Raw genomic sequence first — 13,633 nt, forward strand, 5'->3', positions numbered from 1 at the left:
ATTGTCAGGAGCTCAAAATCCAGCTTGTTGGCTTGAAGCGTGGCAAACTAGATCTTAGGTCAGTTAGGGTTGACAGGGGAAAGGGAGGAGTTAGGAGCACGGATCTATGCTGTGGTAAAAGTTGCCGGCTCGGATCCGATCTCGGATCCGTATCCCAAAGGTTGCTGACAAATGAAGTTCCTACTTCAGACAGTACGTTTTAAGGATGAGCCAGCATACCTACACTGCTCTATCCACCTTTACCATCAAGATCTATAACAGCAAGGAACACGGTTCTCTCAATAAAGCAGTTTTGTCCATCTGAACAAAGCCTTTGACTCTTTGTCACGTCCCTTCTCTCTCAATAAGTTCATATTTCTTGGATTTAATCCCCTGGCTGTCAAGTGGTTTTCCAATTATTTGGTACAGCTTACTGGCCATGTACTGGCAAACAGCTCTTCTCCCAAAACCTAAACACCCTTAGTTAAGATTTGCAATGATCCATTTAAGGACCTTTACTTTTCTCCATCTTTTTGAACTCAAACTTAATCAAACTGTGAGACAATCTCCTATATAGATGGCATAGTCCTCATCCAATATGTCCTTACTGATGCCTCTGCCAGTTCCAAACTTCAACATGATCTTGCCCTAGAAGCCAAATGGTGATGCAAAATGCATCACACTGTAAAAGTATTAAAGACCAATGGCAGACCGTTCAGAACCACTATAAGAAAAAATCTGCCCCCCCAAGCTGAAAAGTCACTGCACTCCTTTGGATCTAGTCTCAAAACTGCACAGACATTTAAATATCTGGGCATTAACTTACAGCTCATTTTATTCTCCCATCACACTGACTCAGTACAAATCAAAATGTTCAGTATGTTAAATGTCTGTTAAAGGACCACACCTTTCTTATAAGTGAAGATTATCAAATGCAGTGAGAGAGTCCTAGAATACAGTCTCCTTCTCATCTTGTACTGATATTGCCAGACTTCAGGTTACTCTGAAATAAGCCACTTTATAATCTTCCCCCTCACAAAGAAAACCACTGCAATACCCTCTCTACAGCCAGATGTCTTCTTATCCAGTACTGCTTTACCTTCATTCATTTCTCTTTCATCTCCAGACCTCCACAGCTAAGATACTATCCCTCCTTAGAAATATCATAACACCTTGAAACCCCTCTTCCCCCACTAGATCCCTATGATCTATAGCTACATTGACTCCCGTTCCCTTTGCGCTTTCACCACTTTCCCATATCGGTGATCAAAGCTTTCTTTCATTGTCCCAAAATTTGGAATGCCATACCCTCTTATATACTCAAGTCTCCCACCCTACATAGCACTTTAGACAGCAATAACATTGTAGCTTTCATCCTTGCATACCTACAATAGTCGCTGTAGCATAACATTATAGATTAATGCAACCAGAGCTAACCCCTTTGCCTTTAAATGTACTATGTGCCCCATCACTCCCTTAAGCTAAATTTATTCCAAGTTTTGATGAATTTTAACCTTCAAATGGTTTGCCCTTTGTCTCTTTGCTTCTCGTTTATTCTCTTAACTCCCTAATGTCCAGCTTTCTTACTCCATCATCTCTCCTCCATTACCCCAACACACCATTCTCTCTCTCTCGTTAAAGTCTGCTCTACCACACTTATTTCATTGTACTAAGATGTTTTACTGTGTTTTCATATTAAGACCTGCTTGTTATAATTACTATTTTTCATTACATAACTATGTTGTTGTTATGGGTATAGTATTCTCATCCTAAGGGGTGGTGAAAGCCACACACACTCTGGCTAGGCTTATAAATGCCCTAGGGCAGATAGCCTAGTATGAACCTATGAACCTATGAAAGAAGGGGCCCCAATTACTCCAGTCAACTTGTCTACTCACAATAAATAATGTCATGGTTTTGGCTGCAGGAAAGGAAGACCTACCAAAAGGATGGTGGGAATGCTATACCACTGCAGGGCTTGAAATCAAAAGAATGTTCATAATTATGTGGTGGTACTGAAGCAACTGACATCTCACTGGTCTACTTAAACAGCACAATTATCAAATGTGTAAACAGGATCCTAAAGATCATGGTAATCATCAAGCCCAGAAAGTGTGACAGAATCGGAGTCTGAACCCTACACTGCATCCTTATCTAGATACATGGAGTGATGAATTTCAGAGTTCTCTCCAAGAGGGGAACAAATGACATCAGGATGTATCCATTTCTGCTACCAAAAGGCCTTCTGGGCAAGAATCAAGGGGAACTTCCTGTGGGTAACCATCATTTGGAGGGACTGCAGTGTTAACTTAAAGACCATCTCCAGGGAATCCCCAGAATGGGGCTACCAGCAGCAAGTGGTCCAGGAGCAGGAACACCAAGAAATTAGTCTCCTACAAGAATTTAGCCACAACAGCCAATACCCTAGTGCTGAGGACAGTCCAAGTGACAATATTGTATAATTTAAGTAATACTTGTGGTAAAAATTGGAAGACTCTCCTTATACTACTGTCACAAAAGGTATCCACTGTACCCAGCTGCACCATCCAGGTGCCCTACAGTAGCAAAGACATGAATGCCTGCAAAGTGACCATCCAAAACTCCAAATTTTCAATGCACTGACAGATGCTGCTGAGGTAACAGGATGGAAGCTATATGTCCTTTTTCATGACAAGGAGAAACGGGTGGAAGACACTTAACCCTTCTCTGAAGCCAAGATAGCCTGTACAGTCCCTTTAAGTAATACAGCCAGAGCCTACTGCAAGAGATCTGCTGAGGTAGAATGGTATGCAAGAAAAGCTCTTTTGGTAGTTGGAACGGTGAGTTCCAGGACATGGCTAAGAGTAACCAGGCATAGAATCCACTTATATTTATTTTTATTTATTTAACATTTATTTATTGGGAAAGTTGGACTTGGAACAAACCAATTTTCAAAGGTGGCCTGGGGAAAAACACTCCAGATCCATGTCTTTTTAACATGGAAGGAAACCAGAGCTCCCAGAGGAAACTCACATGAATGTAGGGAGGACATGGAGACTCTACACAGAAGGAACCCCAGTTGAGAATCGATCCTGGGAACCTCTTGCTGTGAGGTGACAATGATAACCGCTATGCCACTGCGCCATCCATAATATTACATATTGCAACTGTTCCTCAAAGTGCAACAAACTCAAGAGAACTGCATCACCCATAGGCAGTTCCATAACAAAGTTAGGACTATTGTGAAATAGATAGTAGGTTACCCTCCTGGTGACAGCTAAGAGCATTCCTTTTGCAATAAGGAGAACTTTTCCTATTTTGGGGTTGGCCAAGCTCAAAAGCAGAACATAAAAGGGAGTCTAAAAGTACTCCATATAAATGATGGCCTGCATCTTCCAAAGAAGGTCACTGACTAACTGAGCAGACTGGCCAAACAGAATACCCCCCACAAGTAAATCGCCATCCAGGAAGTTGCTCCTCATTCTGTTACAGGCGGTAAGTAAACCCAGCTACCTTGTGAAAAAGTACAATACAACAACAGTCTTCTGAATACTACTCTGTACCACACCTGTATGTTTACATTCTCATTTACCAAAGTGCTTTCATCATGTATTTCCTGAAATGTCAATGCTACCTAAGCCACTGTCATGTTCTGTAACCTATAAGCACTTTTAATCTTAAGTATACTTAAAGGTATCTGCAAATACCATGAAACACTTCTACTTTGCATATTTTACTGGATCTGTCCAGTTTCATGTCTAAGCATACTGCATCTGTTTGTTATCTCTGTATATAAATAATGTCTTTCTGAATTGTGGCTGAAATAGTTCCACTTTGATCATTCCATGACTCTTAATTAACACACAATACATAAATACACCTAATTTCTGCCATCAGTATCAATGACTTCATTTCAGTCACTACTCACAGCTCACAACCACAGGTGAGAATGAAGACAAAGAATGCCTTGTAAATCTGATGGTGCAGACTTATGACTCTGTTCTTGCTCCATCACCAGAATCAAGTACAGACCTTAGAATTACTGATTCCACTGCATCCATCCACTGCTCAATCACTGGACTCCTACCTTCACTAATAAGAAAAAGACCTAATGATACATAAACTCCTGCACCTGAGGTATCTCCTAATCTCCACTTGCAGACAAATGTACACTTTTCCAGGCCAGAACCATGACCTCTGATTTGGAAATGCTGATTTTCATCCCAGCCATTTCACATTCATTACTGAACTACTCCAGTGTGTGATGGAGATCAGATTCAATTAAGGCTGAAGTAATCATCATCTGCAAACAAGGGTTGCACCTTGACATCCTGTGCATAAAAATAAAATGGATGGGATACAAGGTGCACCCTGAGAAGAATACTATGTTTACCATCAATGTGTTTGACTTAATGACAACTTTCAGACCTCAAATATAAGAACTACATGACATGAAGCAATGGTCATGGGAATGCATGACCAGAACACAGCATGAAGCAGTACACTGTTGTATGGCATCCCAAAACATAAAAATATATTTTTTGTACACAGTTACATACCTCTTTTAAGTCCACTAAGGACATGTACATGATACCGCCAAAACCACTCGAGTATCTGTGCAAAAACAAATAACTGGTCCATTATTCCATGGACAGGATGATACTCCTGGGCATAACTACTGCAAAGATGAGGAGTGTGACACTTGTTATAAATGTAGCATATCCTCCTGTTCCCTTTTTTCTCTTTTTTTCATGCTGTTTGTTAACCATCAGCCCCCTCCTCTCTACTGTCATATTAATTCCCCATCACAATGATGAAGGCTGACTGGGAGGAACTATTATTCCGACAACTATTGGGGTTAGTTCATGATTTTTTTAAGTCCTAACTCTCACATGTGCACTTAATGAAGTGCTGGGGGGGCACGCAGTGGGGGACATCCTCTTACTTCCATAAGTGGGATTTCCTCCAAACAACCCTAACCCCTCCTTCCAAAGTGTAAGCTGTTGTCTCCGATTTCCACCACGGAGATTACACCACCCTATGTGCCCTTGGGTGTGTGCTACACCACCTCACTGGAGAGGCAAGTGGGCCTAACCACTTCACTCCTCTCCCTCCCTGCTGGGCTCCTCCAGTGTACAGTCCTCTAAATGCATCCCCATCACTGTGCTGCAGTTCTCTGTCCCTGTCTGTCATAGAGTTAGGTTTTACCTGTTCCCTTTTAAAAATGGGTACCCCCCCCCTCCAAGTCTGCAAGCTCAGAAGTACTAATCCAGCCTTCCATGCAACACAAAAAAGCATGTTAAACATGACATCCTAACAATGCCCAGCACCTTCACCATTTCCGGCCATATCTCATCCATTCGCCATATCTGATCCATTCTCACAATCTTGTCACCTCAAAAATATGTAAGTCACTTTAATCTCATCTACCAAAACAGATGAGCCTCTTTCTGGCACTGTCTCAACAGAGGAAAATTTTCATGGATTCAGGAGTCCCTCAAAGTGTTCCTTCCACCTCATGACAACATCCTCAGACGATGAGATGATGTCAGCATTTATCTACCCTTCGCAAAGAAAAGCCCAGTTAGTTGAAAAGGCAATTTACAGAAAAAGGGACATCTGTATGTCTCCTAAGTATGAAACAAAGTTCAGAAGGTGTAGGATCTTATGGCTGACAGTGGTTACATTGGTATTTTAAACCAAAAGTACACTTTAAATTTGTTTTTCAGGTAGACAGTAAATGCTAGAGGTACCAGAACAGAAAGAGGTAATTGAGAACATGTTGTTTGGGAGATTAACAAATTGTCAGACTTTAAAAACTCACTACAGAATACTTTGTCAGAAATGTTTGGGGAGCAAATGGCTGTAACTAAGGAAATTAATCTTTGGATATGGGGCACAGGATCTGACTTGCCTAGACGGGTCTATATTAGAAGCATGAAAGTGCTTTTGAGTGAACACGTGAAGTGTGACACATATTCATCGAACTGCATTTAAGCAATTCGATGAATATGTCACAAGGCAAGGAGGTAGTTTACCAACTATACGGCATTGCCTTTTCCTTCACTATAGTGCGGTCTTGGAGTTGGTATATTTAGTTAGGGGTGTGTGGGGGGCACAGCCCCCCACTCTGGGGTGTGTGGTGGGTGAAGCCTCCCACCTGATCATGGTTTTTAATTTTTACTTTTTCCGAATGGCCACGTGAATTTTTTCACTAGGAAAAAATTCGATCTTGTGGCCATTTGCTATTTACAGATTTCAGCCACAGTGGTGCAGCGGTTAGCGTTGTTGCCTCACAGCAAGAGGTTCTCTGGTTCGATGCTCGGCTGGGGTGCCTTCTGTGCAGAGTCTGCATGTCCTCCCTGTAGTTGTGTGGGTTTCCTCCCACATCCCAAAGACATGCTGTAGGTGGATTGGACACTCTAAATTGGCCCTAGGTATGAGGGTGTCTGCCTTCAGTGGAAGGTTGGGCACTGGGCTAGCAACACGACACCGTAAATCTCTACTGCCAATCAAGAGCGGACAGGTAATCCGCTGTGGCGACCCCTAACCAGGAAAAAGCCGGAAGAAGAAGAAGAAGATTTCGCTTATTATGTGTCAACTTTTATGCAGTCGCACATATGCGCTTTCGTTGTTATGATATAGACCCGCCTAGACACAGTAAGATCTTACCAAGCTTAATGCTACTAGCTGCCAAGAAATACTAAAAAAAATGGAAATCAAAATCTAATCCAAATGAAGTACTGAATATTGTAGAAGAGAACTGGCGTTGTGGGAGCAATCATGCATTACAATGTTCAGGAGAAGGAGCCGAGCAATTTATGTAGAGTTGGAGTGAAGACAACTGTTAAAAAGAAAACATACTTATACTGCATGAAAGCAATGAGAAATATGACAAAGCTTTGTTTTACTTTCTATTAATGCATATGTATCTAGGTCGCTTCAATTCTGATTTAATAAAGATGTTAAAAAAGCCCAGGCAATATCCTACCTCTTCCTTCTGAGTCACTGGATAGTTTATCAGAACCTCTCCAAGTCCATCTGAAAAACATTTTCCATGGAATCACCAAACTGCCTCCATACAAATTCACTCCCCCTGGCAACTGCTGCTTTTGTTGCTCTCCTGGTATGTTAATATATGTCTGTGAAATCTAGAGACCTGAACCTCGTTAGCACTGAAAGGACCTGAAACCCCATTCCCATCCTACTAGCACTGCATGGAAGACCTGAACACATTCCCATGCTACTAACACTGCATGGACAACTTCCTATCCAGAGACCTGAACCCTATCCCCATCCTACTAGCATTGCATGGACAGTTTCCTACCCAGAGACCTCAACCCATTCCCATCCTACTAGCACTGCATGGACAGCTATTCCCATCCTACTAGTAATGCATGGATAGCTTCGTTCTTTAGACTGACAGCTTCAATAATCTCCAACAGAAGGTCAAGGTATTATCATTACAGCGAGCCAGTAATACTTTTGGTCATATCTCCTTGCTGCCTCCTCCATGATTGAGGCACAGAAAAGATTATTCAGACTTCACGCATCATGGAGGGCATATGCCACCATTAACCTGGCTCCTTCTTTCATAACAATTTGCCAAGGGTGCCCATGCCAGGAGCAGAGGCTTCATCCAACATAGCTCCAAGGATAACAGAAATACATAACTTCCACTCTCACATTAAGGCCATGATCCAGAACAGAACGTTTAAAACTTATATAGTTATATTAAGCATCAATATGTCAACCAATAATGATATTCAATTTCTCAAATGATATGTTTGTGAAATATCTATATTTTATGTTCATATGCCCTCAACAATCTTCACCACCAGAAAATGCAATGCATCCAGAGGGGTCAGCATGCTACCATTTGGTCCACTTTCTACATGTGTATGCTTTACCTATGTAACAATACTTGTAGAACACACTAAAAATTATTTTTCCACAAAATATTTTTTGAAAGATGCTGCTTCCTTTTCCAAGTATGTGTATTCAGAAGAAGAAACATTTTTACATCAATAAGACTGATTTTCAAAAATGTATACTTCTAAATAAATCTCATTAACTCACCTCTGAACAGGCCAAGTGTTTCATGTTGTTGAACCAATCTACGTGTGCTCGGCAATGATCGAATGCATGAATAAGTTCATGAGTTACCACACGGTTCATATGGGACTGCTGATGAATATTGTTCTGGCACAACACAATCTAAAGAGAAGTATATGCATTGTAGATTACATATCACACTTGATGCAACTTCCTTCTGTAACCAGATAATTATACATATCTCTTCATAAAACTCAGTACCTGTAATGTATATAATGAAAATAATTGCAAGTTATTTATCCTGCAATTTTTAATTCATTAACTCAATATATAAAGTGACTTACTTTCTCCCAAAAGAATTAGCTTCATTTTGGAAGGTTGGTAATAGTTTTTAATTTTTATTGTTTCCGAACGGCTGGTACTATCTTAGCTGAAAATGTCATACTCAATGAAAGGTACAATGCAGTTTCTCAAACTGTGAACTGTGGAATCATTCTTTGCTGTACACAAGTCGTTAAATAACCTTTCAACAAAAGAAGTGTCACTACTTTCCTACAGTGTTGTGCAAGTGCATGCAGATAGCTGTAAATTTTCAAGTGGGGTCACTACAAGTATAATTCCTTACCTAAAAGAATTAGCCACAGATCAAAATCCATTTAAAGTCCAACTTCCAGGGGGTTCAGATGTCCCCTGTACAGAACTAGTCTCCTTCTCTGGCATAATACCCCACTGCATCGTTGAAAGAGGAAAACACCTTGCTTTATCTTCAGTTCATTTCTAGCTGCATAGTCACCAGCAAGTGTGTCATGTTCTTCAGGCAGAAATCAAATGACCTCTGTCCCTAGCATCGTAGTGAGACTACCTAAAATGTAATTTATGAAAGGTCCAGACTGGCTCAATGACATTTTCTAAAAGTGACGGCTGCCTTGCTTCTTCCCAAATTCTGCCCCCTTAATGTAGAGGATGTAGGCTCTTGGAAAAGAACAACAAAGAAAGGTGGGAACCCAAACTGCAGAAGTGACCAACTCAAACATCTCTGGTTATGGAGGGTATACTCTTGCAATTGTTCTGTGCCCATCCCAGCAGTCAATGATGCAGTGGATTTCCTTATCAATGGGAACAGTACAACATCACTATCTGCCTCCATGTCAATAAGGAGATTGCAGTAGGCTCTGTAGGACAGTAGTGACACAGCCGGTTTTATTCCTTGACTGAAAGTCCAGCTTGCAGTACTTGGAAAAGTTGCACATTTTTGTCCATGTGGCTGATTCACAGACGCTAAGAGATGATACATTTCTAAAGAAGGCTGCTGTGATCGTCGTCGTCTAAACTGAATGCGCCTCGACTGGCCCCTCTAGGACTTTACCTTTGGATTCATACATAAGTGAAGGAGTTCACAACACACTTAGATAGCGTCTGTTTAGAAGAACATGTCTGCCCTGCCTGCCTAGCATAATGCAAAACAAATGACTGCTCTGATTGCTTGAATTCGTTAGCAGTTGTAAGGTAATATCTGAGCTGTCTCTAAACATCTAATAGATGCAAGATCATTTTTCCTTTGTTCAGAGGATTATGATGGAAAATTAGGTTGGTTAAATGCCAGTTCAGGCACCACCTTCTGCATAATTCAAAAGCTAGCTTTAACAGTTACTCCATCCCTATAGAACATGCAATATGGCTACTAGAACATTAAGTCTTACAGTTCAGGTGAAGGCCACCACAAGCTTAAGACCACCCATTCAAGACAGGAATTTGGGAGCCACAGGGAAGATGGGCTTGAAAAGTGATAGAGCTAGTTTTGCTAAGGCAAAATTAGAAACCGTGAGGCAGGAACTGTCTTTCAAGTTGGTTTTATATGTAGGACTCCTTTGAGGAAGAGCTTCACTGTTTACTGGATTTCAAAAAAGGAAAAGGACCATGAGGAGGCAAACTATAAATGGCCGAAAGGTGTGCCTTAATCAAAGCATAACAGAGACCTTGACTAAAGAGCTCTGCTGGGTATTTAAGGATTTCAGGATCTATGGCTCTAGCCATGGGAAATAACCCATGTCTCAAACCAGAATATCAGCTTCTTCTATTAGCCAAATATGACTGGCTGCTACTGGGTCTTCTTACCTTTCGCAAAGTTTGCAGCACTTCTTGTGAGATACTGGCCTTGTAGGAGATCAGGCTGAGATCACACATATTGCTAGGTTCAGGCTCGGTAGGTTAGTTGAGCTTCTTTCCTGTGAGAGAACATAGGTGTGAGAATCCCTTTCTTTTATTTGGAAAAACAGGTAGAAAGTACACTTGTGTACACTTATAAATGTAGATGTTAGAGTGTATTCACTGTTGCAGTCATCACCTGTGGGTTATCCCTGCTGTGGTAGCCCTCGGCCGGCCCGAATACTAGAGTCAATGTTTTTCTGCATCAGCTGCTGTCACCTGTAGACTGATGTCAGGTCGTCAGTGCTATAAAGCAAGGCAGCTGATGCCATTACATCAGTCTTTCTTGCCGTGGAGCCCATAGCAGAAGCAGTTCACAAGTGTGCCGGTCGGTCGCTACCAGAGTTCAGATCACAGCTGAAAATGTCTAAAGCTAAATACCCCATTGGAGATCTCTTATTCTTGCACTAACCGATGTCCAAAAAAGATCTCTTATTCTTGCACTAACCGATGTCCAAAAAAGTTAACAGTTGTGACGCAGTATGCTTTCCACAGGCAAGACTTGTTTAGGCCCAGACCACGACGTCGCCCATTGCCAGTTCTGTGCCCTCTAACGCAAGAACCATTCATCGGAGAGCTCTTTTTGTAGACAACTATTTTTGTCCTCAGTCTTCTCATATGGCGTTGGTCAGCAAACAGTCCATAGAGCCTCCTAAAAAGCGTAGGGATAAAGATAGAGACAGACTTCACAAGACAAACCCTTCTGATCACTCTTCCACTAAGCAGGTTGTCAGTTAGTATACTACCGTGCGTCTAGCTGATGGAAAATAAGTATCCTTAATATAAAGGCTAAGGCAAGAGGCTATATCCCAAAACATCACTACTAGCCTACAGAACTGGCAGGTATGTGTTTCTCCTTAGTTTTTAATTTACCACATGACTGTGGTGCTGTCCATAATCACCTTCAGGGTCCCCGGATGCCAAAATGTTGAATATCCCCAGAGCTAGGAGAAGAAATAGTACTGCTATCCAAATGCTATATCTTTTTTGAGCACTTTTTGCTGCCCTGCTTCATCCTATGGCTTTTCTACTCAATGCCTCACATCCATATCTTGGTCTGTCAGCTTCTACTGTTCCCTTGGACCCATCTGTAAACCTGTGTCCTGGTACAGATCTCAAGGGCATGCTGACGGTCTAGCTGTCAACTTTCATCAGGGGCATTTACTTTAATGGCCTATCCTATTATTCCCCCTCCCAGCATGGTGTCCATGGTTGCATCTGAGGGGAGGAGCCAACATACAATGGAGACATACAGTGCATTGTCCTGCCTCTGTAGCAACTCAGCCATGTCCACCACCCTTTCTCCATGGACTACACCCCCCACTGTGTCATCCCCAGCCTACACCAGGGATCATTACAAGGAACACCCATGTAACTGCCCCCCCCCCCCCCCGGGTTGGGCAGAAATGTTATATCTTTTGATCACAGAAAGTCATCAGGCACTGTGTACTTTGGGTTAGTGCAGATGAGCCCTCACAGATTAGATGAGGCATCTGTGTTCTGTGGCATTACAAAAGGCATTCCCTTGGTACTTATGTACCTGCTGGGACTACCACACATACAGTCCTTACAGGTTTTTAGTCAGCTCTCGTTTCTTTCTCACGTGAATACCCATATTTGAAAATATGCTCACCCAGATACCTTAACTGAAGTGCAAGACTAGATACTGTAGATCCAGACACACCAACATTTAAACTGCAAATCTGACTTAAACAGTGAATACTGAAAATGCAATGCATCCAGAGGGGTCAGCATGCTACCATTTGGTCCACTTTCTACATGTGTATGCTTTACCTATGTAACAATACTTGTAGAACACACTAAAAATTATTTTTCCACAAAATATTTTTTGAAAGATGCTGCTTCCTTTTCCAAGTATGTGTATTCAGAAGAAGAAACATTTTTACATCAATAAGACTGATTTTCAAAAATGTATACTTCTAAATAAATCTCATTAACTCACCTCTGAACAGGCCAAGTGTTTCATGTTGTTGAACCAATCTACGTGTGCTCGGCAATGATCGAATGCATGAATAAGTTCATGAGTTACCACACGGTTCATATGGGACTGCTGATGAATATTGTTCTGGCACAACACAATCTAAAGAGAAGTATATGCATTGTAGATTACATATCACACTTGATGCAACTTCCTTCTGTAACCAGGTAATCATACATATCTCTTCATAAAACTCAGTACCTGTAATGTATACAATGAAAATAATTGCAAGTTAAAAGATGCCAATTATTTATCCTGCAATTTTTAATTCATTAACTCAACATATAAAGTGACTTACTTTCTCCCAAAAGAATTAGCTTCATTTTGGAAGGTTGGTAATAGTTTTTAATTTTTATTGTTTCCGAACGGCTGGTACTAACTTAGCTGAAAATGTCATACTCAATGAAAGGTACAATGCAGTTTCTCAAACTGTGAACTGTGGAATCATTCTTTGCTGTACACAAGTCGTTAAATAACCTTTCAACAAAAGAAGTGTCACTACTTTCCTACAGTGTTGTGCAAGTGCATGCAGATAGCTGTAAATTTTCAAGTGGGGTCACTACTTAAGTATAATTCCTTACCTAAAAGAATTAGCCACAGATCAAAATCCATCTAAAGTCCAACTTCCAGGGGGTTCAGATGTCCCCTGTACAGAACTAGTCTCCTTCTCTGGCATAATACCCCACTGCATCGTTGAAAGAGGAAAACACCTTGCTTTATCTTCAGTTCATTTCTAGCTGCATAGTCACCAGCAAGTGTGTCATGTTCTTCAGGCAGAAATCAAATGACCTCTGTCCCTAGCATCGTAGTGACAGACTACCTAAAATGTAATTTATGAAAGGTCCAGACTGGCTCAATGACATTTTCTAAAAGTGACGGCTGCCTTGCTTCTTCCCAAATTCTGCCCCCTTAATGTAGAGGATGTAGGCTCTTGGAAAAGAACAACAAAGAAAGGTGGGAACCCAAACTGCAGAAGTGACCAACTCAAACATCTCTGGTTATGGAGGGTATACTCTTGCAATTGTTCTGTGCCCATCCCAGCAGTCATTGATGCAGTGGATTTCCTTATCAATGGGAACAGTACAACATCACTATCTGCCTCCATGTCAATAAGGAGATTGCAGTAGGCTCTGTAGGACAGTAGTGACACAGCCTGTTTTATTCCTTGACTGAAAGTCCAGCTTGCAGTACTTAGAAAAGTTGCACATTTTTGTCCATGTGGCTGATTCACAGACACTAAGAGATGATACATTTCTAAAGAAGGCTGCTGTGATCGTCGTCGTCTAAACTGAATGCGCCTCGACTGGCCCCTCTAGGACTTTACCTTTGGATTCATACATAAGTGAAGGAGTTCACAACACACTTAGATAGCGTCTGTTTAGAAGAACACGTCTGCCCTGCCTGCCTAGCATAATG

The 13,633-nt window shown here is 41.4% G+C and overlaps 2 protein-coding genes across 2 annotated transcripts in view; both read right to left on the minus strand.

Moving 5' to 3' along the window:
• LOC122807786 (mitochondrial inner membrane protease ATP23 homolog) overlaps positions 1 to 8,170 on the minus strand; it is a 284,770-nt gene extending 276,600 nt beyond the window's left edge. Inside the window, exon 1 of the mRNA XM_044078822.1 lies at positions 8,038 to 8,170. Within this exon, the coding sequence (XP_043934757.1) occupies positions 8,038 to 8,136 (99 nt within the window). The 5' untranslated portion in view covers positions 8,137 to 8,170. The remainder of the gene's footprint in view (positions 1 to 8,037) is intronic.
• A 4,002-nt stretch (positions 8,171 to 12,172) lies between these two features.
• Positions 12,173 to 13,633, minus strand: part of LOC122807585 (mitochondrial inner membrane protease ATP23 homolog) — a 174,277-nt gene continuing 172,816 nt past the window's right edge. The window contains exon 5 of the mRNA XM_044078499.1: positions 12,173 to 12,319. Coding sequence (XP_043934434.1) covers positions 12,173 to 12,319 — 147 coding nt within the window. The remainder of the gene's footprint in view (positions 12,320 to 13,633) is intronic.

This window comes from Protopterus annectens, chromosome 7.part1 (assembly GCF_019279795.1).
Source record: "Protopterus annectens isolate FY-2018-M chromosome 7.part1, PAN1.0, whole genome shotgun sequence".
NCBI classification, from domain to species: domain Eukaryota; kingdom Metazoa; phylum Chordata; order Ceratodontiformes; family Protopteridae; genus Protopterus; species Protopterus annectens.